The 27118-nt window shown below is 39.8% G+C and overlaps 2 protein-coding genes across 5 annotated transcripts in view; one reads left to right on the top strand and one right to left on the bottom strand.

Annotated features, from left to right (window-relative positions):
- Positions 1-944, top strand: part of VRK2 (VRK serine/threonine kinase 2) — a 39160-nt gene extending 38216 nt beyond the window's left edge. For all 3 annotated transcript variants that reach the window (XM_068186157.1, XM_068186158.1, XM_068186156.1), the window contains one exon: positions 423-944. In XM_068186157.1, coding sequence (XP_068042258.1) covers positions 423-662 — 240 coding nt within the window. In that variant the 3' untranslated portion in view covers positions 663-944. The remainder of the gene's footprint in view (positions 1-422) is intronic.
- On the bottom strand, positions 109-21871 carry FANCL (FA complementation group L). 2 transcript variants are annotated; one of them, XM_068186160.1, is made up of 14 exons: positions 21718-21871; positions 19882-19940; positions 18823-18883; positions 17999-18055; positions 16270-16367; positions 12610-12706; positions 9910-9978; positions 4346-4496; positions 2632-2715; positions 2469-2514; positions 2298-2379; positions 1429-1545; positions 1076-1147; positions 109-757 (listed from the first exon to the last, which is right to left on the bottom strand). In XM_068186160.1, the coding sequence occupies exons 1-14, from the start codon at positions 21814-21816 to the stop codon at positions 722-724; spliced, it is 1128 nt and encodes a 375-aa protein (XP_068042261.1). In that variant the 5' UTR covers positions 21817-21871; the 3' UTR covers positions 109-721. The 2 variants fall into 2 exon arrangements, with proteins under 2 accessions (XP_068042261.1, XP_068042262.1); XM_068186161.1 differs by lacking the exon at positions 1429-1545.
- Between the last annotated feature and the right edge of the window lie 5247 nt (positions 21872-27118).

Below are 27118 nucleotides of genomic sequence, written 5' to 3'. Positions count from 1 at the left end.
AACAAGCCCCACTCTACAAGTTTATGTTCCTTGTGACGGGCAGAAATTCGGCTTCACTGTGAAATGCAAAACTTTCACAAATCCAACCAGCACATTCACACTTAAAACCATGTCTTGAGTTTCCAGGATAAACCTTTATTAGTAGGGACACAGGAGAGACTGAATATATTAAACGTTTTTGGATACAAGTCAAAGATAAAGAAGAATTTCAGCTGTAGACTTCAACAGTAAATATAGCTGTCTCTTTAGGAGGTGTTTAACCATGTTACACACTTACCATACAATATCCATACAAGTGCAAAAGTGTAAGAATTGTGATGCTTTCTCTAGGACAACTTAAATACCTCAGTGGCATGTCTGTTTTTTTGATTCACATCTCACTTCATATTAGCTTTATAATCACAGCTATTTTTCCCCTGCAGGAAGACACTGCAAGAGAGCTGCCACCATATGACCCTTACAGAATACTCTCAGAATCCCAAAAGAAACACAATCACCTTGTAACTCCAGTTCCTGCAGCAGCATCCCAGGCTGGTGCCGACACCACTCGTCCCTCTCTCTCTGTTGTGTTTAAGCTGGCATTTGCTGATCAAACCTACCCCTACACTGCAGCTGTTCTGGTGCTTCTGCTGCTCATTGTCCTGTCCTTGTATCTGCTTTGATGTTGCTGTTCCCATGTCTTCAGTGGGAGTGCAGTGGTGCTCCCACATGCAGCTTTTTCCTAGAGTTTCTTCATTGAAGATTTCAGTGTCAGGGGCTTGAAAAAGAAGTTTTTAAATAATCCTGTCAGTACATGCTTTGTACAGGCAAGTTCTCATCTGTACTCAGTAGTTATGGATTCTCTGAGCTATTTGTGTTGGCTTCTGTTATACATGTTGGGATTCTTTTTGTTGCTTGTAACTGAACCTTTTGTTATGGCATTAAAAAAGTATCATTAAATACAATGGAGTGTGGTCTTTAATTACTCTGGCATTAGTGTGGGGCTGTCTTTATACTGTGTCAGAAACCTTCAGTTAAACACTGGCTCATTTGCCTTTTCCACTCTAGTTCACTCCAACTCCTTGGATTTCCTTACCTTATTACAATAGGGACATTCTCCAAAGATGACATTAAAACTCTGTCTGCTGGTAGGAAGGCCTTGTAGCCACTGCAACACAAGAAGTAGGTTAAAAGTCACGTTGGTTTCATCTCCAATGTGAGAAACACCTATTAATTACCAGAGTTCAGCTGATGAACATCTGACAGGGCACATGCAAAGTCAGACGGTGGCTCCCTTTCCCAGAGAGCTCATGTAGGAATCAGGGGTGACAGGACAAGTGACTGCCACAATGTTCCTTATGGGCTTTTGCTTAATGCAGAATTAAGTGGCCAGTGCTTGTTGTCTAGAACGTGCCAGCTAATGACAGTTTGTGTCACTGGTCACTTTACCTCATAGAGACAGGCCTGGTGGAAGGGCTGCCCACAGCGAGGATCGTCACACACTTGGTCGGGTGCGCTGCCGTCCAGCCGATAGGCGTAGCAGATCCCACAGTCCTTGGCAAAGTCCTGGAACACAACAGCACAGCTGAAAGGCAGGGGTGGGCTGCTCACACACAAACACCTTCACCTGTGGTTTTGCTTTTGCAGCTACAATTAGTATTTTTTGCTTTTAAGACATACATATTTATGTCACAGTGGCTTAGAGTGACACTGGGTTCCAGGTGTGCAAGACTTGACTGGGTTATATTTCATCCTTTCCTGAATTACATCTCCTTCAACAAGCACTTTCATACTTTTGGGCACTTTTTGTTTATTAAGCAAATTTGATTTGTCATTAGAAACAAACCCTTAGTCAGATCTTAATTTAGAAGCTTCATGAGTGAAAGCAAAGCTCGTAATCCGATGTTAAAGCATTGTCAAAAATTAGTTCCCAGTTAGTTTGAAATGCACCATTATTTGGATGGCCTCTTGTCCGCTCTGAGCAGCTCCACCTAATTAGAACTGAAGTCATCAACATCCATAACAGAATGTTTGGATTTTCCACATCTCATTAGCCACTCTGGAACTTCCTCTTCTCCCTTTAATAGTGGAGCCTGTAATCAATGCCCTCACTGCTATGAAGGCCACAGGGAAGTGTGCACCTCTAATCAAAGGTTAACAAGCTCTGACAACTGTTGCTTGAAGTTCAGAAGTCCTTGTGACAATGTATTAATCCAATTACCTATCAAGTCTCTGATTGTCCCTGGCTCTTATAAAGTGACCATTTAAATGTGACTTACTCAGTAATAACAACTGGTCCTTAACCAAAACCAACTTACGCTTTTTTCCAGCACAGCACGAGATGGAAAATCAATTCCTAGGAGCTCCCTCAAGTTTTGTAACAAACTGATTTCCGGATCCCTGTGGGTGGGAGAGGGGGAGAGAAAAATCCACACGAGGAATGGCAAACACCATTTGGGTTTCCAGCCTGCTTTACTGGGGACACTCACCATAAGTGCATGTTGTTGTTGAGTTTAGTTCTCAGAGGGTTCACTTCTGCAAACAACAGACAGGAATAATGGCATCACCCCAGTGAACCTCTCAGGTTCCAGGTAGGCATTTGGATCAGAGATCTGAGTCCACAGGAGAAACCAGTGGAATTTGCTGCCTTACCATGATCTGCTCCAAGGAAGTAACACTCTGGAAGCATGTTTGGATGGCGAGGATCTACCTCTACGTTCACTGAGACATTGTTCCCTGCAAGGAGAAAGCAAGGCCATGGGGAAGCTTTGCAGTCAAGGATTTGAAAAAGGAACCATTTTTAAAGGCAGTTTTAAATTGGTTAACTCAGGCTGGGTTTCATTAGGATAAATAATAACAAAGTTGAGAGGTATCCAAATGGTTGTACAAAATATCAGTATATATCAAATATTACATTTCCACAAACTGTAAATAAAAATAGCAACTGATTAAGAAAACCTGTCAGGCTTGCTTTTCTGTTAGACTTGGCTAAACCTTTACACTTATTCAGAAATAAACGTAATCAACCCAAGCTAGGTGACAAAATCCATGCAAAATCTTGGTGAAATTTTAAAGGTAGAGACATGTAACTTAATAATTCATCTTTATCTTTTATAGTCAAAAAGAGAAGCCCAAACCCAATATTAAGCAGCAGAAGTCAGTCCCCTCCCCAGCAAATTCCAGGACCGAGACAACAATACTGTATTTTTGAAACAGCAAATATTTGGCTTTATAAGACACCCCACCATCCCTGGAAGGGCTCTGTTCCTCAGAGGGAAGAAGCTCAGTGGTGCTCTGGATCCAGCTCCAAAACATCACAGCAGAGTCTCTTCTGAAACAAGCCCAGGTAAAACCCAACCTTTCCTGTAATTAAAGCTGTGTTAAGCTTTCCATCCTGGAAAAGGTGGGAATGAATGAAATCAAAGTTCAATGGTAACTGAAGGTTCTCTGGGCCTGACAACAAAGGGCTTAAAACCCTGACCCTCCTCTGCTCAGCTGCTCCGAGACACTTTTTGAGGCTTTTCTTCCCTTTTCCTTGGCCTGTGGCAAAGGGCGGCAGGACCAGGACAAAGCCCCCTGACTGCACACAAAGTGGTGTCTGACCCACGGCATTCCAACCACTTGCTGAACTTTTCCTGTCCTTCCCTCCATTCCCACGAAGCAGCTGCCCTCCAGCTCCTTCCTCCCTCCCTCTACAGCTGTCAGGGACAACATGGGTCCAACTCTATATTCTCACATTTCTACAATTTGCTATTGATGATGTGGATTTTATATAATTATAAAATTCCTTTTCCTATGTATATTAAGACCTTAAAATGACAGACACCCTATATAAACTGAGGTACATTTTCAGGTGTTGACAGGGAAGCCTTATTTCTTCTCTTTTATTTCTGTCCTTTCCCCTTGCCTCCTTTAACCCCCTTTTTCCCCCTCGGGCTGCACTCTAATATTCCTTCCACTCCAGGATAGGATGAATCTAAACTCTGAATGAAACTCTGGAATTTGTGATTGAGGTAAGGGCTTCACCTAAGCTGTTTTTTCACAAATACTGACTTTTCTAGGGTTACCATGTAAGTGCTCAGCTGTTGACAGTTCCATTTTCATAATTCACAAATACACAAGGTTTTCCTGCAGAAATTTTCATTTATCTGACACCAGAAAGCTGTAATGAATTTCCCAAACAGGATCAGCTTGTTATAGAACGTTATTTTTTTAATATGCAAAAGAGGAGTTCTGTCTTTGGTTTTAAGTGCTGCCTTTCCTTTCCCAAACCCAAAGAAGCACCATCTGATGAGACAAGCAGAACAAAACAGCTCCCTGCGTTTTACTTCTCAAATCCACTGTATCCCTTTAAATCTTTTCCTACCTATTGCAATTCTTCTGGTTGTAGCACTCCGCGTGGGATTTTCTGGCTCAAGCACCCATGTCTTCCCATCGATTTCATCAAGGGCATCCCAGAATTCCTTCAGCGACTCCAATGCTGCCAGGAACTGATTGTAAATGTCTATTAAAGAGTTCTAAGAAACAAGAAATTTAAACAGATTTCATTGAGTTTCTACCAGCAACCTGAGAGAATATTTAAAAACCAATTTATTCATTTAAGGAGTGTTGAAATCCATGTGTGTGTCCCAGTGTATTGTGATAGCATAAAACATGGAATATCATCTAACAACCTCATCATTATCTCAAAATTAAGCAGTATAAAAACAGGTGCCTAAGATCAGCTTCCAAACCCTGTAAATAAGGGACGAAAAGGAGAAACCATCTAATAAGCAGAGGATTACATGTGGGGGATTTCAATATTTGAGAGTGGATTACACGGAACCAGAAATATCTTTCATTAGACAGGAAAATATACAGGACAGCAAAGCAAAAGAAATATTTTGAAATTATCAGTGGGCAAAAAGAAGTCACCATTTCCCCAGGAAAAGACTTCTGCAAGAGGAGAAAACACTTGGTGGTCAAGGGAATCCTTTGCAGGTGCAGATGCCCATTGAGGGACAGATTTCAGACATCCTGAGGTTCAATAGAAAAAGCAAATTAAACATTCTGTTCTCAGACAGGCATATTTCTATGAATGAAACAAAATACATAAGGAATGGTTTCCTTTAATCTGTAGTGATTATATTCTTCCTTTCTCACCTGGACAAAGAGCAGCAAATTATCTGAGTATTCTCAGATGAAGAAATAGAATTTTTCTACATAATAACTTTTTATATTTTGTGCATGTGTATTTTAGAAAGAAACGGCATAGCTTGGAAATAAAATGCTCCATTTTTTCCTGCTGTTGTTAAATTATATTAAAGTAGGAAAGCACCTAAGCAGGGAAGTGTGAATTCTGCCAATCTCAAAATGTAACGCTTATTATCTTTAAAAGCATTTTGTTACTTTTATAATACCTGAAGTGACATAATAGTGTCAGTCACTTAACCACATCTTAGAGTATAGTATCTTCATCTTAAGTACTATTATTTCCAGTATTTTAATAATTTTCACACAGTCCTGAAATGTGATCTTTTGTGCTCTGATGACACTTAAATTAATAGCATAATTTTCTGGTACTTGCAACAGTTGCTTTCCATTTTGATTTTTTACATTTTTCTATATCACATACAGATAAATCCGCTTATAATCATTTTTATCTTTATCTTCCGGGAATTCAAAGGGTTTTACTAGAAAAAAGAAACATCAAGGGATTATAACCCACAGATAAGTTTTAAAATCCAATTAATTTTAATACTAATTGTAATTTTGCAATGATGTTCCTTAAAAAGGTAGTTAAATCTTTTTTTTCCTACACTGTTCATTTGATCTTATTTGCATGCTTCACTGATGTTGCCAGCTGTCTCCTGCTCTATACGTAAATGCATCTATAGCTATTTAAATACATCACCTTCTTGTCATGCAAACCATGAAAACTCCAAGATTCCTTTTTATTTGATTAACCAACTAATTTTTGGTCACTGGCCAGCACTTTTAGAACAGCCTGAGATCACACTTTTCTTTGGTCTAAATTACACCAAGACCACTGTTAATAATGTCAAACAGCACAACTCTGTTTCATGGTCCCCCTCATACAAATGAATTAGAATTTGTGTGAAATATGTCAAAATTCTTTGGAAAACAAGACATTCCTCATTCAGAGTGTCAATGCTGCTCACCCTCGCTGTAAAAGTGCTCACAAAGCCAAAGTGGCTCCTCCATCCTCCATAAACACACTGGCTTTGATGGTCCCAGGAACTGTGACCCCAGTGTCACCTCTGTGTTGTCACACTCCACGGATCCCGCATCCATTCATACCACTGACTTTGTCCAGGGAAAATCAGATACTCTGGACCTCCCTGACTCCAAGGGGAACATACCTTCTCTTTTACCAGGAAAGTATCATGTGATTTCTCAACCTCTTGATTTCCATTTCTGTCCTCTCCACCTCATCACCAGGACCTGCTCATGCCAGTTCCCTTCTTCCTTCAATTCACACATTCTCCCTAGCCCACCCTTACAGCCCGTACACCATTCCCTCCAATCAAATGAATAAGAAAGAATAGGGGAAAAAAATATCTCACGCTACTCTTGGTTCTTATTTCTAGAGCCACAGAAGCTGAGAAAAATAAAGAGAAAATCTCGAGTCTGTGCCTGCCAAAAAACTAATGAAGCCTTTCAGGAACTTCTAAGAAGTGCTGTAACCTATATGGCTGTTCTGCCAAATTTCAAGCATCTGCTCCAAATCCTGGATGAACTAAATAGTAATCAAATTATAGTAAAAATAATTCTAATTAAGGTAAATACAGAACAATTGATTGCAAATTATTTTTCAAAAACAGATAAAAAATGCAATCTTTATTCTGAAATTTTTTTTGGCTAAAATTCTTCCTAACACACAATTTGCTTATCCAAAATTAAAACAACTGCAAAACCCCCTAATAAGAAAGATGAAATAGCCTAAACTATAGGTACCATTACCTTTCTGCCGTTCATGAATTAATAAATAAAATACAATTTAATAAAGCAAACAGTCATTAAATGGAAAAGGGATCACCTAAAGAATTTATGATTCCTTAGATTTATTTGGAAACAGTTCCTCATGAACAGCAGTTTAACAATTTCCCCTCTCCTTAACAGAAATCAAGCCAAGACACAAGCCTGAAATCTTCATAAAGTGTCTTGTCAACCATCTCCATTTTCTGCATTTACAGCTGGTGCCTGTGAAGTTCCTTTGCCAAGAAAAAGCACAATTATGATGATTTTATTGTGTTTTCATCTAAATAACCCAAGAATAATCTCATTCCCACCACTCCACCTTCTGCACCTTGCATTCCTGCTTCCTTGCTGGCTGCTGCACGCCCTCATTAGTCATTAATTTCCACTCCCATGACCTTCATGTAGCCAGCCATGTGGGCAGTGGTCAGTCTGGAAACCTCACCCTGACGTGAGACACCCTGATTCTGCAGAACTGCACTTCCAGCGTGTGCTAAAACTGGAGACAGCACATTTATCTGGTTCTTTAGGAAAAGGCTGTAACAGAAATAAGTAGATGTTCTTGCACTTGTCATTGAGAAGCACTCTGCATTTATTTGGCACTTAGAGCAGGAGCAGCAGCAGCAGCATTGCCCTTGGTGCTGATTTCTTACTACTCTAAAACGTCTCCTCTGAGCCAGAATCCACTGGCTGTTGCTGCTCATGCTGTGAGACACCTGCACTGGCTACTGGGCTTGTCATGACGCACAAAACCCCACCATCTTCAGCTTGACATTGTGCAAGTTATAATTATTCATCCAAATGAATATGTCAGAGCAGCAGCAGCAGACCTCTCATCAGAGCAAAAGAAAAATACATCAAAACATTATCAACCCAGCAGGAAGACAGGGACCATAAGGAAAATTACCCATTTTTAATATGGATGCCATAAAGCCATGTCTATTATTATATGGAAGGAAAAAAAAAACAAACCCAAAAAAACAACAACAACCCCTCAAGTTTAAAATCCATGAGCCTGAAATAGGCAGCAGCACACACAGGGGGTGGGAAAGAAAAATCAATTACCTGCAATCTATTTATATTTTCTTTTATAGCAGTTTATATTCTAATGGTGCCATTGCACCAATTTAGTTAAGCCTTTTAATATTACACCTTTAAAGTATAAATTGAAAAGTTTAAGACCAATTGGTACCAAAACACCACGTTATTTCACTAGAGAAGAGGTATAGCCCGTTCTTTTTCCCTTTTAGGAACCAAAATTTTCATGCACTTGAGTACCTGCTGAATTCTGCTACCAGTGGTGTTGCAGCATTATCAAAGCTTAGCCCGTATTTTATCACGGTGTGAGGGCTGCTCGCTACAGTGATTCCCACACATTTGGAAAATAAACACAATTTACACAATTACCAAAGCCATTTGTCCCCACAAGTGTTGGGTTCATGTCACCCGCACACATAAGGTCAATTTGCAAAAGCTGCTGTACAGCTAAAGCATTTCTGTCTGCTGGTATTTGGTTCAGGATTAGAGCAAGCTCTCTGCAGCTCATGATTTCATAACAGGCTCTTCACTTACACACAAACACCTTTTGTTCATCTGTTCAAATAGTCCCCAGGTAATTCTAACTGGAAAAAGATTTTCAGCATCAGTGTTGTATTTTTAACAGAGGATTTTTCCTTGGCTGTAGTGCCAGTATCAGTATATCCACCCCCTTTTTTAACTTGTCAAAGGCTGCTCCATGCCAGGTTTTTCCAGAACATTATATTAAAAAATGAGTCCATCTTTAAAATTACTAATAGTAAACACAGAGAAGCAGTCACTGTCAGGGATGTTTGAAATGTTGTTGATTTGAGGCAACATAAATTGCAAGGCTGTAAAATTAATAAAACACTGTTGAAAATATGTATTAAGTTTGAGGTTAAAAACAGCACTTGAAATGCTGGCCGGAGTGTAGGGATTCTAATAAAATTCAAGGGAAAAACATTTATTTAAACTGTTCCAAACCATATCAGAGAATCAAAACCTAAAATTACATAAATAAATACACTTTTCATTTGCAGTGGTTGAGCCTTGCAGTTATTTCCTCTCAATATTAGTGGGTCTGAGGTGACACACAGAACCTTGAGCTCTGCAGAAAAATTATAATTTTTTATTAAGCCCAGCTTAAACTCATCCTGCTGCAACCTCCCAGCCATGTTCCCTATGTAAGTTGTTATTTATTGCTGGGTAGAAACCCTTGTAAGAGTTAAAATTATCAGGTGCAATCATTTATGTAAAAACTATTTTCCCAATTTAAATGAAATATCAATTATTTTCTACATTCAGATTAACTTGTATCTGAGTGGTCACATTTGAATTCATTTATTATAGCACACATGCACTATTCAGGAAGAAAGGTACATGAAATAATGTGAAAGACCCACAAAGGACAGTGTGGTTCTTCAAAGCAGCAACATCAGTTAAACTAAGAAATTAGAATTTCATTAAATACTTTCCTATATTGACTATAACTGGAAAAGTTTTATTAAGTTATGAAAACTCTATAGGATAAAAAACTGGGGGAAACTCTATAGGATAACCAACTCCTTTTTTCAATGTCTGTCAACTTTAGAGGGTGTTTCTTTTCTAGAAGACAGTAATTTTTTCTACATTTCACTTCCTTTTCACTTTCCCACCACAATTCCTAGAGAATTTTCAGTTATATGAACAGCTTAAAAAAACCCCAACAAGTACATACAACATGCAAGATATATCTCATGGCAAGGAAGATATTTAAGTTACTATGACAAGGAATATGGAATTCAGTGCTATTACATTTTCATGAGCATGTACAGAAATAAAATGCATACAGGGAGAAAAGCTGGAGTTAAAAACCAAAGCCAACCCGTTGTTACCACCCCTCCACTGCATACATATGTATTTTTATTTTTAAAAGCTGCCTAGTCCAGTAGTTACCTGTGGCATCCAGGAAACGGCAAATGGAACAGGAAAATCCACAAGGCAATCTGGTGGTTCTGTGGGATACTGAGGGAGGGAAAGAAAATACAGTTTGGGATTTTTTTTCCCTTAGTGATTTAAAGTCAGACTGATACTCAGCTGCCAAATTTGATAACAAAATATGAGCACTTCAAGCATCTTGAAAACTTGGCTCTGAGAGGAAACAGTATGTAAAGCATTTTCAGGAATAGTTATGAATGTTAATTATCATTTAAAGAAGAAAACTACATGTAAATGTTTTATATATCAGTATTTAGTAAAGGGAGGAGAATCACAATTTTCTGTTTTCAGTGGTCACAAAGGAACATTAAAGAAACCTTAAGAAACAAAGCATGATTTTTTTTTTATTTCTCCTTAATTATACATACCAGAAAGCAAAGTTTAAAAAATCAAACAACCCTTCCATGAGTCAAGAACTAGTTTTCATTTAAGCTGAACTATTTGTTCTGAACGGTAACATTTTGGTTTTTAAAACTGAAAGTAATCTAGAGTACTTAGCTATTTAAAGAGATGAGTGAACATAGACCCAAAATTAAAAAAAAAAAAAACAACCTCAATCCAAATTGAGATAACAATTAGCAAAATTTTAAAAGGCTGTATTAAAAAAAAGAACCTATAAAAGGTTTGATAACTCCGTGACTCTTAGCTTATTACAGTTACAATCAAATGTATTTGTCAGAAATCATTCTATTTTTCTTAGGCCAATTTAAGCAATTATTAAATACAGTATTTATATTGGTTTTCTGAGCATGCAGCTAACTTTATCCAGAGAAAACATTTTCATACCCCTTGCCAGATCATTCACATAATTACCAAAGTGTCTTAATTACTACACAACAGGCAAATCCTTCCAGTGGCCTATTTGAAGCCTTGGGGTCTGAAATGCTCCTGCACTGATCTTAATCAAAGGAACAGCATAACAAAAATAAACACACTTTTATTAAAGCATGTTATCAAAAGAAATGCCTTCCCAAAAAAGACTTCAGCCAAGTCTTCTCAAATGTAGTGTCTGTGTATATGAAGGCAAATCAAATCCCCATGTCACCAAAACAGTATTTCACACACAAATTTTGTCTGGCAAGTTTAAATGCCAGACATGGTTTAAAAAGGACAAGCAATTGATCCTTCATCATCAAAAACACTTGAAAACAAAATGAAAAGAAAAGAAAAAAAAAAAAGTAAAAGGATGATTACTTATTGAAACAGACAAGTCTGATAATCTAACCTTTTTATTATATACATCTTTAGTTGTTAGATGGTGCTTTCTTCTCTATGAGGAGTATTCAGCTATTTTATTACTATCAAAAAACCCCACAAGCTTGTACAAGGACAGAAAATGGGAATCTCCATTCCCTCAGGACAGTGCTAAGTTAAGGCTGAACAGAACCAGCCAACGCACCAGTGTCGGTATTTGACCGTGGCAGCTGCTTGGGAAAAATGAACATTGCCCTGTAATTTTTTCTGCATTTTTATGCTTTCAAATAGTTAAAATACTTTACTTTTTTTGTCCTAAGAGCAAGAAAAACTTAGGGCAACAGGTGGCACCAAATTTCTAGTGTCACACGAAGCATATTTATTCCTTATAAGCAACACAACCTGGCTCCTCTCCTTGCACATTAAATAGACCATAATTGTACTTCCTGATGGATTTTTTTCCATCAGTGTATTTAATAACGGACTGACTAGCAAATTAATTATGCACTCATTACTCTCTGCATGTAGGACAGTTCTACTCTTTCTAAAAATCCACTGGAGAAACACTCATTCCCAAACAGTATTTTTTCCCCTCCTTTTCCCCTTCAAAGGTAGTTTGTTCATGTTATGTGAGACTAAAAAACTTAAAAAAAAAAACCCTCCTGGTTTGTAAAGGTATACAGGATGCCTGTGAAGGTGGGATTTAATGCTACAATACCGTGCCCCTTCCTCATACTTTCAAGATTATAACTTGAGATGGACCACGGATAGTCCCAAACAGCATCATCCAGACACCTTCAGATCCCTTTTCCCCCTGGACTGATTTTCTGAAGACAACAGTTATTGTCAGGCAATTGTCACCACAGAGCCTGTATATTCACAGTCTCTGATGAGAGATTTATGCCTTGATATGAGACATTCTACGAAGAAACATTGTAATTTGAGTTCAGTGATAAGTACCAGGAAGAATTAAATTTTTTCTGTTTCTGCAAATGCCATGGGTTTGATTTGCAAGTACTGTCAAAATTAGACATTTATTTAGACTAAAAAGAAGTAATTTTTCTAACTTCAGTTTTTCACAAATCTTTAAATCTTTGACTTTAACAGCAAGACTTGTTAATAACCAACCCAACATCCTCTAATTCTTGTTCTGTGCACAGTCTCTGGATGGAGTGATAATGAAGGAAAGTCTCCCAGAAGGCTTTGTCTGTAATCCAGTAAAATGAGTGCAATATCAAAGTGTTTTTCACGTGATGCATAGATGCATCTTACAGATAACAGTATTCCAATATTAATTTTAAATATACTTAGTCTGAAAACTCAAGAAAAAAAATATTAAGTGACCTATTACCTTGCAGAACAGACACACCAGCAAGCAAACCAACCCTCTAAAATCCTAATGATTTAAGAACAATCGATATATTTCAAGGAAGCCTCAAGATGTTTTGTCCCACATCAATTTACCTTTGCATTTAACTTGAGACTGATGAGATGCTGTCTACCACAAGAGTCTTCAGCTTTTAACTTGACTGTGGTCAGCCCAGTGTCCACATAGGCCACTCTGGAAGAGAGAAGAAAACTCTCAGAGCCCTGCAGAAAGCGTAGTTTGAAAGGTCTGCAATACTCTGATTAGTCTGTTACAAATATTAATCAGAAGGAGTCCTATATGCCAAGCATTTCTGCTGCTGCAGATTTACTGCTGTTAATACACCAGCCTAGTGCTTAATGCAGTCATATATCTCTGGGTTATTTACAACGTGTGTCAGGGCTCACGCTGTGGTCAGTGAGCACCGTGTTTCAGTTTTCCATCACCGGAACCTTTGACACACACAGCATGTTCCTGTCAGCCTCTACTTATGTACACATTAAACTTCCTGTCAAATTTTTGATCCATTTGTGCAGTTTCTTATTCTATGAGACTTTTATGCTCTTGATTTGCTTTTCTCTTCAATGAAGTTCTCCTTTATTATCAATACTATTATTGTGGGAAAATCAGTGCATATTGGTGCATATCCCAAAATCGATTTTCTGCAGAAAACAGTACCTGAACAGGTACAAAATTAGTTATTTATCATGATTTGCCTTCATTTCATGACAGTTTTACACTGTATTCATGCACCCTAGTAAGCAGAGAGTACATACTAAATGTGAAAAAGTTTTAAAACTTCTCTTTGCTTAAGATGTCACTGGTTTGTTTCTCCCACCACAATGAAGTTGGATACAATTTTAAAATATACTGTTCTCTATAGGTGGATTCTGCTTAGTAGCTTCAACAATTGCCAAAAAGGTTCAAATCTCCCCATATATTTACCAGTAAACTGGGCACGTGGATATTTTGGCATTTTTACTATGTCATTCCTGTGTAAAGATAAAAAGCAGCCCAAGATAATTGCACAACTTATCACCCAGACTGACGGAAAGGCCTAACAGAGTTCAGAGAGAGCATCTGCTTGCTGGCCTAAGCAACATTTATTTTTTTTAAACCACTACATACTAGAAAAAGTCACATGGTTCTCTCAAGTGAAGCTGGCAACAGAGTTGTAGAGGCTTGTGGAAGAAAAAGTAGATGTACACTAAAGGGTTGCACATCCCCAGGAAGGAAGTGAAAAGACGAAAATTGTCTACATAAATGAAATAGCCTGAATAGGAGGGAACTGAAAAATACAGATGGAAAAAGCAGTAGTGGTAGTAAGAAGGGAGAGAGAGATTATTTCACGTTTAACGCTGATTAATGCAAAATTAAAGAGACCTGCAGATTTCTGGGAATATTTCTCCGCAACAGCTGAAAGAAAGACAAATCTTGATAAAAGTGTAATTTAACTGGAGCCAGTTAAACTTGGTATACTTCCAAAGAATTGGAGGATTCTTCCTCTAACTGGGGGGAAAAAATCATTACTCCTGCTTTGTTCCAACTTCACCTCAAAAGTGTATCAGAGTTTTATAAAGAAGAGAAACTACCTCTATACCAACGCTCCATCTACTGCTTCCTGGGCTGGGGACTTCCTAAAGCAGCAGCTAAGGCCCAGTATGGATACTGCAGTGAAAAATGCAGCAGTGTCTGCACCAAAGCACAACTGGTGCCTGCAGGCCTGTGCTGCAAAGATCCACAGCAAAGGAAAACAGAAAAATTAAAGGAATGCTACCAAAGTGTCTGTGATTTTACCTGTTCTGACATTCATCTTGTTTGGACCACTTCAGTTTAAAGTTAAACTAAAAGAATCCATACTTTGCTTATAAAGTCACACTTTTTGTATAACACATAAGGAATTGGGTACATAAGGGATACTTCACTTCTACAGACTTTTATTCCTCTGTAGGCTCTGTCATTTTATCACAAAAAAAAAGAAAAAAAAAGGAATAAAAGGAATCAGCACAAAGATGGAAAGCCTCAAGTAAACCTCTGAAGTCCAGCATGACACACAAATGACTGAGAGCACAGGACCAGGCATGATTCCCTGGAAATGGAGAAGGCAAGAGGAGAAGATACTTTGTATGAAATAAATGGGAATGTATCAAGCATAAGAGCTTTGAGATTTGAGACAACATGGACTTAAGAGATAGTGGCAACCTTTTGGAATCCCCATGAGGGTTATAAGAGTCCTACAGGTGTTCTATAGTTGATAATTTGCCTTCCCAGGACACTGTCACTGACGCAACCAGCTTGATTAAGGGGAAGTATTAGAAGAGCCTTTCCTATAACTTTACTCCCGCAGTAGTATCTCTCTTTCCCCAGTCCAAATCTTTCAATTTTTCTGTTGGATTTGGGTGCAGTCAGCTGCCAGCATGACCCAAAAGTTGCTAGGAATGAGTAAATCTGGGGTACATAACAAGCAAGTGTTTTTTCCTAAGAAAAATCCTTAAATAAAGCTCAAGGTGCGAGCAATGATTGCTCCTCACTGCCAGCACCAAACACAGGCAGTTCTGCTGAAAGATCATTGCAGGATGTTCTTAACTGCCATGCAAATAAAGCATCACCTAAAACTCAAAATCAGCCTCAGTTAAGAGGCTTTCTTAGAGAGTCACTTCAGTGTTAAAAGCATTCTGAAATCAAAGGTGTGACTTGCTAATGGACTTCACATTGCCTGTCCAGGTTATTCTCCTTCCACATCAGAATAAATCTGATGTGATTCCCTATGTGCAGCATAGTCCTTTGAAGAATGACTGACTTCCCCAACCCTTCTTCAAGATTCTGTTGTTTTTGTGGGGTTTTTTTTTGGTGGGTTGTTTTTTTTTTTTTTTTTTTGGTTGGTGTTTTGGTTTTTTATCCATTTTGGGAGAGCAAACATAATTGAAAATTTACTTCCCACGTGTTTAAGAAATTTTACCTAATATTCTCAGACTTGAGTCTGTGAAATCTAAATAGAGTACAGCACAATTACATATTAACAATGGCAACCACTGACAAAAACTTCAGCTGATTTCTCAAGGGTGTTTTGAATCTTTAAATAAAAGTGGGCCTTGAAGTGCCCACTTAGTGTTAATCACATGTTGTTTATCTATATAGAAATCAGGTGGGAAAACTCAAAACTGTTCTTACACCTAAGGCTTCTTTATTTCATTTAGCACAAGATACACTTGTTAAAGTTTTGGGTTGAGAGCCTTTCACATTCTCCCCACCACTCATGAATTTTTTGGGGTAGATTTAGCTTACTGTGGAATAAATAATAAATTCCTCTAAGAAAAACCTTGTGCTGAAAGAGCAGGTTCTTTAAAAATTATTATGCTAATTCTAAAAAAAGTATTAAATGTCTTTATGAAAGCATAAAGGTAAATGATTATCAACCATAATCTATAGGGTTAGTCTCAACCAGCTGTAAAAAATAGGGAAAAATAGAACTCTAAATATTAACATTAAATATGTTTCATATACCAGTAGTTTATAGGGTAAAGAAGAAATTATTTCTTAGTAGTGTATCACCTTTCAGCTCAGTTATTTGAGACAGAAAATATCCCTTCATTTGATAACAGGTTTGTTGGGTGTGTTTAATATAAAAGCAAAGCAAAATCACTTTCTGAATAGGGTAAATGAACAGAACAAGTACATTTGATATGTTCAGCTCACAAATACAAAAGAGGAACACATATTCTAAAGATGATGCTTGTTAAAAGTTAAAATAATCATACCTATTCCAGCCCAGTATTTCTAGATCTCTGACAAGACAGGAGTAGTATTCTGGAGGCCGTGGGATGTGCAGGTCTTGTGTGTTCTTTAAAGCAATTTCCTGTTTAAAACAACATTAAAAACATCGTTAGGAGCAATTTCAATATTTTTGCATCTATTTAGCCATGTGATTTTTGCAATTCATTTGGAAATATTAAGCTTATGTAAAATTAACTGTACACTGCATTTGTTTTGTTATAGCCTCCAGCTAAAGCAGACAAAGAAGCTGTTTGGTAAATTACTTCAGATACTGGTAATGAAAACATCTGCAATTTAAAAAAACCCCACAGATGTTGACAACGGAGTCTTCAGATGCAAATATCAAATGTGCCTCTTTTTCAGCTAATAAATTTGAAGTCAAGCATCTTGACTGAAAGAACATTTCAAAAGAAGGTTCTATTAAGCCCACAGCTGCCTCCTGGGCTCCACTGCCACTCTAAGATATTGCCCATATTTTATAATTTTTTTTTATATATATATAAACTTTCTATAGCAATCAAAAAAAGAAAATCAGTTTCTCAGTTTTAACATCACAGGCTCCCTTGGAATAAGTTTTGGTACAGACACTTATTAAGAATGTAGTAATGTAGTTTCAAAAATAATTTTTATCAAAAAGTTAATGTTACTATGTAAAATAAGCCCTAACCATGTGTTTCAGTTGTGTTGTGCTACTTGTTCTTTAAAAGTGCATTTGAGCTAAAATTATGCTTACAGAACACATACATTTCTAACATTTAGAATAAAACTATGAATAATTTTTAATAAAATAAATTTAAATGACAATATAATTTATAAGACAAGTTTAACAATCATTTCTGCCCAGTTCTCCTACACCATCATCAGTGTTTTCATTCTCTGCAGTAACTGAGGATCACTATCTTGCTATTTTGAATGAATTACACTTTCAGTGCATTCTCAGTTTCTGAGTGCTTGTGTACATAGGCAAATAGATTGGAATAACTACTGTAAAGTATTCCAAAATAGACATTCTTATTTAGGCATATTCCAAGCAGAGTAGCAGTGTAATGCCAGGAGGAATTTCTGCTGTGGTTTTGAAGAATACTTCCTGTGTTTTATTCCTAAAGTAAAGTAGGTTGAATGAAGCATTCATCAGCAAGAACGCTCATAGTATAATGTTTTGCTAATAGATAAGAATTCCCAGTTACATATTTATTAAAGGGTTTGCTACTTTTCAACCCCAGACCTGAAAAACTTTTAAAATAAGAATAAACAGCAGCCTCTGAAATATTGGGAAAGGAAAAAAAAAAAAAAAGCTTTCTGCATTTATTTGTCAAATTGTTAGACAGGTGAAAGCAATCCACTGACTGTATAACCCATTGTATAATTACAAGCCTGCTTTACCATCTAGAGAATACCAGGAATTCCAAGAAAATCTCTGTAAAGAGGATGGCTGTACACTGAGATCCCTTGCTGGGATTTTAAATTTTCTATAGCACTCCAGCTTCCAAAGAATGCAGTCACTTAAAATCCTAAAGGATATTTATAAAGCTATTACATGAACAGGACATATACAAAATCACCTCTTAAAAAACAAAAAAAAACCAAAAAAAACCAAAAAAACCCCCAAAAAAGTAGCTATAGATCTATGGAACAGTAATCTGTAACACACTGAAAGTGAAACCCAAAGCTCTAAGAGCATCCCATGTCCCAGACATATATTCTGCCACTCACCAAAACAGTTTTCAGCTCCACCATAAAGCTGACAAGGTCTGGGCAGCTGTGCAGTCTCTGGAGGAAAGAGAGAATCAGTTAATTTTCTGTAATTCATAACTTCTGGTGGTTCAGCCCAACAGTTTTTCTGGTATTGTCAAACCAAACATAAAAAGACCAAGTGTATACCACATGCTTAAATTTTCAATTACAGAAGAGAAGTTCCAGGAAACTTTACTGAGAATTAAACATCCCCTGGCATCATTTATGTATTCATTGAAACCACCTCCATGAGATACAGTGTCTCAACCAGCACCTGTGGCAAAGGCTCTTCCTTGGAAACAAAGTGTTCCTTGGAACTTCAAGGCTGCTGTATCCTCACACCAAAGCTTCCTTTGGATACTGAGATGTAATTTAGACACCAAGAAAAAACAGACTCTATAAATACTTAATGTGGATTCTCTCCCTTGCATTGTGAACAACTTGTAAAAAAGTAAATACATTAAAAAAAAAGACAAAATCTGTTTCTAATTGAGAGAGTAAAGAAAAATTCCAGTAAAATGTCATCAGTCATTTATTAAAAATTGTTCGAGCCTGATTGAAAAAAAAAAGAGTAAAAGTTGAATAAAAATAAATATTTGTAAAATTCCATCCATTTCTCATTATATTTACTTGTAAATCCTCAGGCATTTAAAAATAAATCTTGACTCTACAATGAAAGGAAGGTTTTTTAACCCTTTCAGAATAGGTGTGTGAGCACAAGATGTCACAGAATCATTATAAACAAAGATTTAAGACTGTTTAATAATAATAATAATTAAATAAGTGGTTTTAAACTTGTATACCTGCTTTAAAATGTGCTGATACACATGCAGGATCCTCTTCAGACGCCAGCTGCACTCTATCCTAGACAAACAGTTTTGTACAAATTTCAAACTCACAGTACATCATTTTTCAAAGAGAGCAGAAAGCCTTCTACACACAACAGCTTTTTTTGGAAAAAAACAAAGGAAGGAAACAATACTCCAAAACTACTTTGAGTTTTGTGTTCAAAGTTACTTAAAACTTCCAAATGTCACTATGCCAAAGCCCATTAAAAATTAAGCATCAACCTGCAAAAGCCTGTTCTGTGCCGAAAACAACAACATAATTCTTGCAAGCAAGTGTAACTTCATAAAATACACTAATATTTAAAAGTGATAACCTGAAAATGTCAAAGTTACCTGTAATGCAGTTTTAATTACGCAGCCTAGAATGCAATAAAGCTATGGAATACCACATCTGCTCCCAGTTTGGAGCGGGCTGGCCTAGGCAGAACTAGGAAATACAAAGTTAAGGCTCATCCATGTATGTGGATTAGCCTCTTTCACCCCACTTCCCACAGACTGCTCGGGTAAACACAGAAATAAGAACAGGACTTTTAAATAAACGTTGGGCCATACTAATTAATACATAGAAACAGCGAACAGAAAATGAATTTTAAAAGCTCTGTTAACCATCATTGCTTAAATTGCTTAAATAATTGCTTAAATTTACAACTTTTCACTGAATTTGCTGTTTCCCAAATGGTGACATATAAATGATCTATAAATACAAATTATATTAAAAAATATAATTTTTTCCCAAGTACATTGCTTCATATATGTAAATACAACCAATTAATTACAACACGTTTCAAAGTTAATTAACAACAAAATATTTTGATATAGGCAATGCTTATTGTCAGCATTTATTAACACTGATGCTGTGCAATTTTGTTGCAAGGTTAAGCTGAAACCAATGAGAATTAATTAATAACATTGATATTGGAAAAAAAATAACTCATTTTCATATCCATTATTGCTTTTATCAAAATTAACTTTTGTTACATCACACTTAGAAATTGCTACCATAAATTCTCTTACCTGGCATTTTTCAATTGCAAATCCACTGGTAGCAGTATCCTGATGTGGAAGTTTCTACCCTTGAAAATAAGTATTTAGTTAATAAGAAGGTTAGAAAAGAAAAATATTAGACACTTGTGGGAATTATTCCCCATCAGATCAGCTACTAAGAAAGAAACTTTGTCTTTTCTGTCTTTCAGGAGTATTATTCAGAATCTCTTTCCTTAGGGATAAAAAGCAGTATGAGTGACAGGTACAAATAATGTTGATTTTAATTCTGAAGCTAAAGTACTCTTGACCTTTAATTCACAATATTCAGTAAAAACTCTTCAGCACATCACATTTCATAAAGCAAACATAACACCTTTTCAGGAGAAAAATAAATCTTATCCAAATCTGGACAGGACAAAAACATATAATTGAATCCAAATCATGCTACTGTACATGAAAGTTTGTCTTCAACTCCAGTAAAAGACAAAACAGATGCTTATCATAAAAGTAACTACACTAAAAAGAACCTTGGGCACCGATCCACGGCACATTTCAGCAGAGTTTTACAAACTGTAAACAAAAGCAGACCCAAGTACATAAATTTAATTTTTTTCTTGTTAGTGCAATCCACATGGGGCAGCTTCTAAATCCATCCTACTTGTATTTTCAGTCCTTATTGAGGTTCTTCTTCTACTTTATTATGGGATGATCAAAATAAAACTGAAATAAAGAAAGTTGGTGAAGCCTCGAAGCAAAGGGAGCAGATAACTTATCTTAAAACTTTTATTCCAGACACTACCCCAGCTCAGGACACCCTGAAGTTGGGAGTACTGGGTCCCCAGCACAGGCAAGGCATGGACATACAGGAGTTAATCCAGGGAGGAGCTTTGAAGGTGACCAAGAGCTCAAAGCGTCTCTCATGCCAGGAGAGCCTAAAGGAGCTTGGAATATTTAGCCTGGAGAAAAGAGGGATCATGAAAGACTAAAGAAGCGACAGCCAGATCTGAGTGACACACACTAACAGGTGACAGAAATACAGGAAATATCACCTAAACAGAATGAAAAAACCCTCATTAATACTTAAGGGGGGGTCAGAAACTGGAACAAGCCATCTAAGAGGTTGCACACTCTTGAAGATATTCACAACCCGACTGCAAATGCTCTAAAGCACCTACTTAAGGCAGAGGACCTCCAGAGGTTGCTTTCAATCTCAATGTCAACTACATTTTTGACAGTGCTAGTGGACACAGCCCATGTTTTTTTGCCATCTACTCAGGGAGTAGAACCCCACGCTATTTCTAAATTAAAATACACCCGTTCAGAGCTCTGTGTATGTGACATTTTAAGGAGCCACAGCTGCACAGCGTCAGTGAAGGCAAAGCCGGGCTGCGAGCATGCCCCTCACCCTGCCTCAGGCGCTGCTCTGCCCCCTGCACCGCGCTTTCCACATCCACTTCAGCTGAAGCCTCAAAAGTAAATGAAAGGAAAACACCCTCCATCAGTCATTTATGCCAACTTTTACCACAGGCCATGAAAGTTTGCATATTCAAGGCATATTCAGCCTTGCCCCAAAACCACTTTTGTCAGCGCAACTAACCCAGCCCAGAAGGGAGCAGGAAGCCATTCCCTGGGCAAACCCTGTGGGACGGTGGCGGGATCCCTCAGGGCAGGGAAACTGCATTCTCCAATTCACATTCCCGGTGGCTCAGCCAGGAACCCTGGCAGGGCGGGAAGCGCTTCCCCCTCAGAGCCAGGCGCGGCACGGCGGGAAGCGGTCTCCCTCCCCAGACCCGGCCGGGCGGGAAATATTCCCCCCTCCACCTCGGAGTAAAGTCCGCCGGCCAAGCGGCGCTCGGGCCGCGGTACCTGGGCAGTAACAAAGCCTTCGTAGGCGGTGCCGTGGCGGTCCTGCGGCAGCAGCAGCGGGCAGTGCCGGAGCAGAGCCCGCGCCCCCGTCCCGGCCATGTTCCCGCCCGCCGCCGCCGCCGTTCGAACGCGAGGCCCCGCCCCCGCCGGCGGGCGGCGCACGCGCCTGAGGGGGAGGAAGGGGGGGGCGGGCTCGTGAGGGGCGGCGCGCGACGCTGAGGCGCGTGCCGCTAAGGGGAGGGCAGCCGAGGAGACGAGCGCACCTGAGGGGAGGAGCGTGTCACTGAGGGGAGAGCACCTGAGGAGAGGAGCACACCTGAGGGGAGAGCACCTGAGGAGAGGAGCACACCTGAGGGGAGGAGCGTGTCACTGAGGGGAGAGCACCTGAGGAGAGGAGCACACCTGAGGGGAGGAGCGTGTCACTGAGGGGAGGAGCGTGTCACTGAGGGGAGGAGCGCACCTGAGGAGAGGAGCGTGTCACTGAGGGGAGGAGCGTGTCACTGAGGGGAGGAGCGCACCTGAGGGGAGAGCACCTGAGGGGAGGAGCACACCTGAGGGGAGGAGCGTGTCACTGAGGGGAGGAGCGCACCTGAGGAGAGGAGCGTGTCACTGAGGGGAGAGCACCTGAGGAGAGGAGCACACCTGAGGGGAGAGCACCTGAGGAGAGGAGCACACCTGAGGGGAGGAGCGTGTCACTGAGGGGAGAGCACCTGAGGAGAGGAGCACACCTGAGGGGAGGAGCGTGTCACTGAGGGGAGGAGCGCACCTGAGGGGAGAGCACCTGAGGAGACGAGCACACCTGAGTGGGGAGTACACCTGAGAGGAGGGTTGTGTCGCTGAGGGGAGCACAGCTGAGGAGGGGGGAGCGTACCTGAGGGGGGAGCGCACCTGAGGGGGGAGCACACCTGAGGTGAGGGTTGTGTCGCCCTGAGGAGAGCACAGTTGAGGAAGGGGGAGCACACCTGAGGGGGGAGTACACCTGAGAGGAGGGTTGTGTCGCTGAGGGGAGCACAGTTGAGGAGGGGGGAGCACACCTGAGGGGGGAGTACACCTGAGGTGAGGGTTGTGTCGCTGAGGGGAGCACAGTTGAGGAGGGGGGAGCACACCTGAGGGGGGAGTACACCTGAGAGGAGGGTTGTGTCGCTGAGGGGAGCACAGTTGAGGAGGGGGGAGCACACCTGAGGTGAGGGTTGTGTCGCTGAGGGGAGCACAGTTGAGGAGGGGGGAGCGTACCTGAGGGGGGAGCACACCTGAGGTGAGGGTTGTGTCGCTGAGGAGAGCACAGTTGAGGAGGGGGGAGCACACCTGAGGTGAGGGTTGTGTCGCTGAGGAGAGCACAGTTGAGGAGGGGGGAGCACACCTGAGGTGAGGGTTGTGTCGCTGAGGGGAGCACAGCTGAGGAGGGGGGAGCACACCTGAGGTGAGGGTTGTGTCGCTGAGGAGAGCACACCTGAGGAGAAGGAAGCGCACCTGAGGGAAGGAACGCACTCGAGGGGTGAGGTGCGTGCCACTGAGGGGAGCGCACCTGAGGAGAGGCGAACACCTGAGGGAAGAAGCGCACCCTCAGGGGAGGCGCGTCCCGAAGGCGGGAAACCCTGAGGGAGAGCCCCCGCGGCTTCCCGAGCTCCTGAGGAGCGTCACTGTTTTCTCTCACAGCAAGGAGGGGGTCCTGCTACTTTGAGGAGCGTCTTTTGCAGAGCGCTGAAGGAGCACGGCTTCCCTAGAGCAGAGCCGGGGTTTCCTCGCTATTTAGCACATCCTGAGGGGGCTGGATTAAGTAAGGACTAGCTGTTGAGTAAGGATAACTATTAAGCAAGGCTCATAGTAGTCAGCTGACTGTGTCATGGAGATTTTCGTGCCACCCAGGGCAAGGGGTTACTCGATTTATGCATTCTTTTCTAGGGGTCAGTGTCTCCTACCATAACACTTTTAGGGTCATAATAGCTCGTCTGCCCTCTCACACAGGTGCTGGGATAAAAACCTTCCTCTCTTTTCTAGGTAGGTTGCTGCCAGGACCTGGCAGCCACAGTATGTGGGAAAGCCCGAGGAGAGAAACTTAAAACTTGAGGGTATTTTGTGTGTGTTTTGGAAGGCATTGAAACTTTGCACATCACTGAGGCTGAGCATCATGCAAGACACAATTTCCACCCAAATAGGCATGTTTAAGTAAGAAAACACTGCTTTTTGTCTAATTAGATCTATTTGAGCAAGAAAATAGAGTTTTATAAAGAGACAGGTGACTTACCACAGTCACCTAAGAGATGTGTGGCACAAGCAACTGTACCTTGTGTGGGACAGGAGGTGGATTGAAAGAGAAATTAAGAAAACCACACAAATGTTTACACCTGCAGCTAAATCCTGTTCCTTTAGCTTGGGAGACCCATTCACAGAGATTGCATGGAAATAGAAGAGTCTAAAGCAGTGAAACCCTTTGCAGCTTTATGTTGTTGTAGAGGCTATTGGAAATACAATACAAAATGCACTAGGAGGCAATAGATAGGTGAAAGAGTCCCGAGATTTGACATGTAAACTCATCATGGTAAGATTTTCAGGAATATGTGCTACTAAATATATATTCTTGCCACTGTTTAACGTTTTTTTGTACCTTGGAAGTGTCACTGGTGATTTCCAGATTTCCAGCAAACTATCAGTGTATCTGAGAAAGAAAGATTCAGTTGTGTGTAAGAATGTTGCTTTACTCACCCTTTTCTGCTCTGGAAAACCTTGGACAATGCAAGATTGTTACCAAGGCAAGAAACATTTTCTAAGCATATGCACGATCAGGTTTTAAATACCATGGTGTTCAGCCCTTCCATAGTTTGCTCCCCTGAAGCTGTTTCTGTGCACTTCACTACCCAGCATGGCTCACCATGAGCAGTTAATCCAGTGTTTCATAGCAATTTGCATCCCTTGTGTTATCTATTAATTTAATTTTGACCAAAACATTTCTCCTCTTGAGCTGTTTTCTCTCAGTATGCATTGCACTAGAAATTGCCTTATTTAATTGTGAAGTAGCTCTGTACTTTACCAAGTCCACTGATCATTTCTTAATTGCATCAAGTGCAAAATTGAAGGCAGGAGTTTTTTTCTTCTTTTTTTGGCCATGCTTATCTGAGTCTCTGGCATTAAAAAAATGTCAAGTCCCTTTAGCCAAGTGCATTTATGGAGTAATGTATCTAAATAAAAATACCATAAGATCAGAAGCATAAAATATTCTACTACTGGGGTCCAGAAAACATTAATCATTATCTTACACTGTATATACTGCACACTTGGAAACTTTTTAAAAAAATGCAATTACTTGAAGCATCATGTTACTTTGAGCTGGCACAACAGACCAGCATTTTTAAAGCAGAAAAACTGAAAAACAAGATCAGTGAGAAGTTGGATAGTTCTGCTCCTCAAGAGAAAGGAGCACTGATCTGATCTTTCAGCCACAGGCCACATATACCAATTTAATTAGAATTATTGTTTGCCAGAAGAATCATAATGGAATATGTTATTAATTACTTGCCCATTCAAATATCATATTCAGCCAGTTAAGCCATCAATAAAATCATGGCTCCAGTGGCAAAATAAGCAGTGTACAGAGCAAACACTTGAAAGCACCAATTTCTGGGCTACATTTTGTTAGTTAAGTCATCCCACAAACAGTCAGAAAGAAAGTGCATTCATCAGTCAGAATGCACATGGAACCACATTGAAATAATGTGGCTTTTTTAAGAGCTGATTTTTTTATTTAAGGATGTTATGAAAGGCAAGAAAATAACAGTGCATTGTTCTCCAGCATTAGTGTCTCCAACAAAAACCAATCCATTTAAACCCATGCAAAATGGCTAATACTGTTATTGCTGTCCTTTTTCATAACTCAGTGTCATTTTATTCATCTCACCCCTAAGAAATGACCTTTTATGTGCACATCCCCACCTTTTCCCACAAATCCCCTGAGTGACAGAATCTCATCCTAATCCCATTTCCATTTAGATGTTACAGGAAAGCATTGTAGACCTTGGAGGCAATAAGTAATCATAATGAAAAGATAATAATATGTTTATGAAATCTGGATTTTAGAATAGTAAATTGAAAAATTACAATAGTATATCAAGCCACTGAAGGTCAATGTTACTAAGAGCAAAAAGCCATCGATCAAGTGTTCTCAAACTTTTCTAGTTTAGATTATTTTTTGATACAAAGCATCTCTATTTCAGAGAGCAGCACCTCTCTTCTGAGGTGATTCCTTATCTACCTAGCAGTCCCACAATCTAGTGTTATAAACAGGATTTAATATATTTTCCTACAAACAATCTTTTTCTAGCATGGCTTTATCTTTTAAGCAGACCTAAAAAAAAGAGAACAGCTTCCCAGGCCTCTCCACAGTGCACTATAGACCCTAGTTTAAAAATTCCAGCCCCTATTAATTCTTAAAGGTAAAACAATATGTTAGAACTCCTTAATTAAATACACCAAAAGAGAACTTTGAGTATTGTGTAGTTGTAGGTTTTTTTAAATAAAGGTAAATTTGCTTCCTTGTGTCTAAAAGCTACGAAGTTGTGCATATAGAAAACCACTGAAACTTAACTGAAGTCTTAGACAAAAAGAAACCCCAACACTCCAGCCTTGTCCTCAGCTAGTAAAGGAATTTTCCTCTCTTCAGTTTTCCACTGTTTTAAAGCACACCTCAGACTCACCAACAGCCATTTTTGTGACTCGCTGAAATTTTCTGTGACTAAAGCAGCAAACCATGGTTGTTACCTAGAAAGGGTTTTATTGGACTGCTGCTCCCCCTGCAAGGCTCCTTGCTGCTGTCAAGGACCGTTGTGTTCTCCCCTTCCCCTGTTCCTGGCATTCCTGGCCCTGCAGCCTCTTCTCCCTTATGCCAGCTCTGGTTCCCACTCAATGCCCTTGTCATTGACTGTCAATGCCCTGTCACAATGGGCCAGTTTGGTCACTGACCAAAAGGTAATGTGTTTTTTTTAATTCTTTTTAAGCTGGCCTGGTTTGCTGAAGTTGTGACAGAGGCACTAGAGATGACATGAAGAAAGCATCAGGAGGGCACAACCACAAGGCAAACCATCTTTTTTTTGGAAGCAAGATGTTAGATCAGACAGTGGAAAAGCACACAGGTGAGGACCACCAGGCTTCACCTTATACCACCATCCTCCCAGGCCACAGTCTCTAACTGGCACAGTTTCCACGGACACTTCCTCCTTTGCTTATCCCTGGAGAGACAGGACAAGGGAGAATGGCTTCAAAGTGAGACAAAAGAGGTTTAGATTAGGTGTTAGGAAAAATTTATTCCCTGTGAGGGTAATGAGGCCCAGGCATAGGTTTCTCAGAGAAGCTGTGGCTGCCCCACCCCTCGAATTGTTCAAGGCCAGGTTGGACAAGGCTTGGAACAACC

This window comes from Anomalospiza imberbis, chromosome 3 (genome assembly GCF_031753505.1).
Source record: "Anomalospiza imberbis isolate Cuckoo-Finch-1a 21T00152 chromosome 3, ASM3175350v1, whole genome shotgun sequence".
In the NCBI taxonomy this organism is placed as follows: Eukaryota; Metazoa; Chordata; class Aves; order Passeriformes; family Viduidae; genus Anomalospiza; species Anomalospiza imberbis.
The sequence above is the reverse complement of the archived record's forward strand: the minus strand, read 5'-3'. Positions and strand labels throughout refer to the sequence as shown.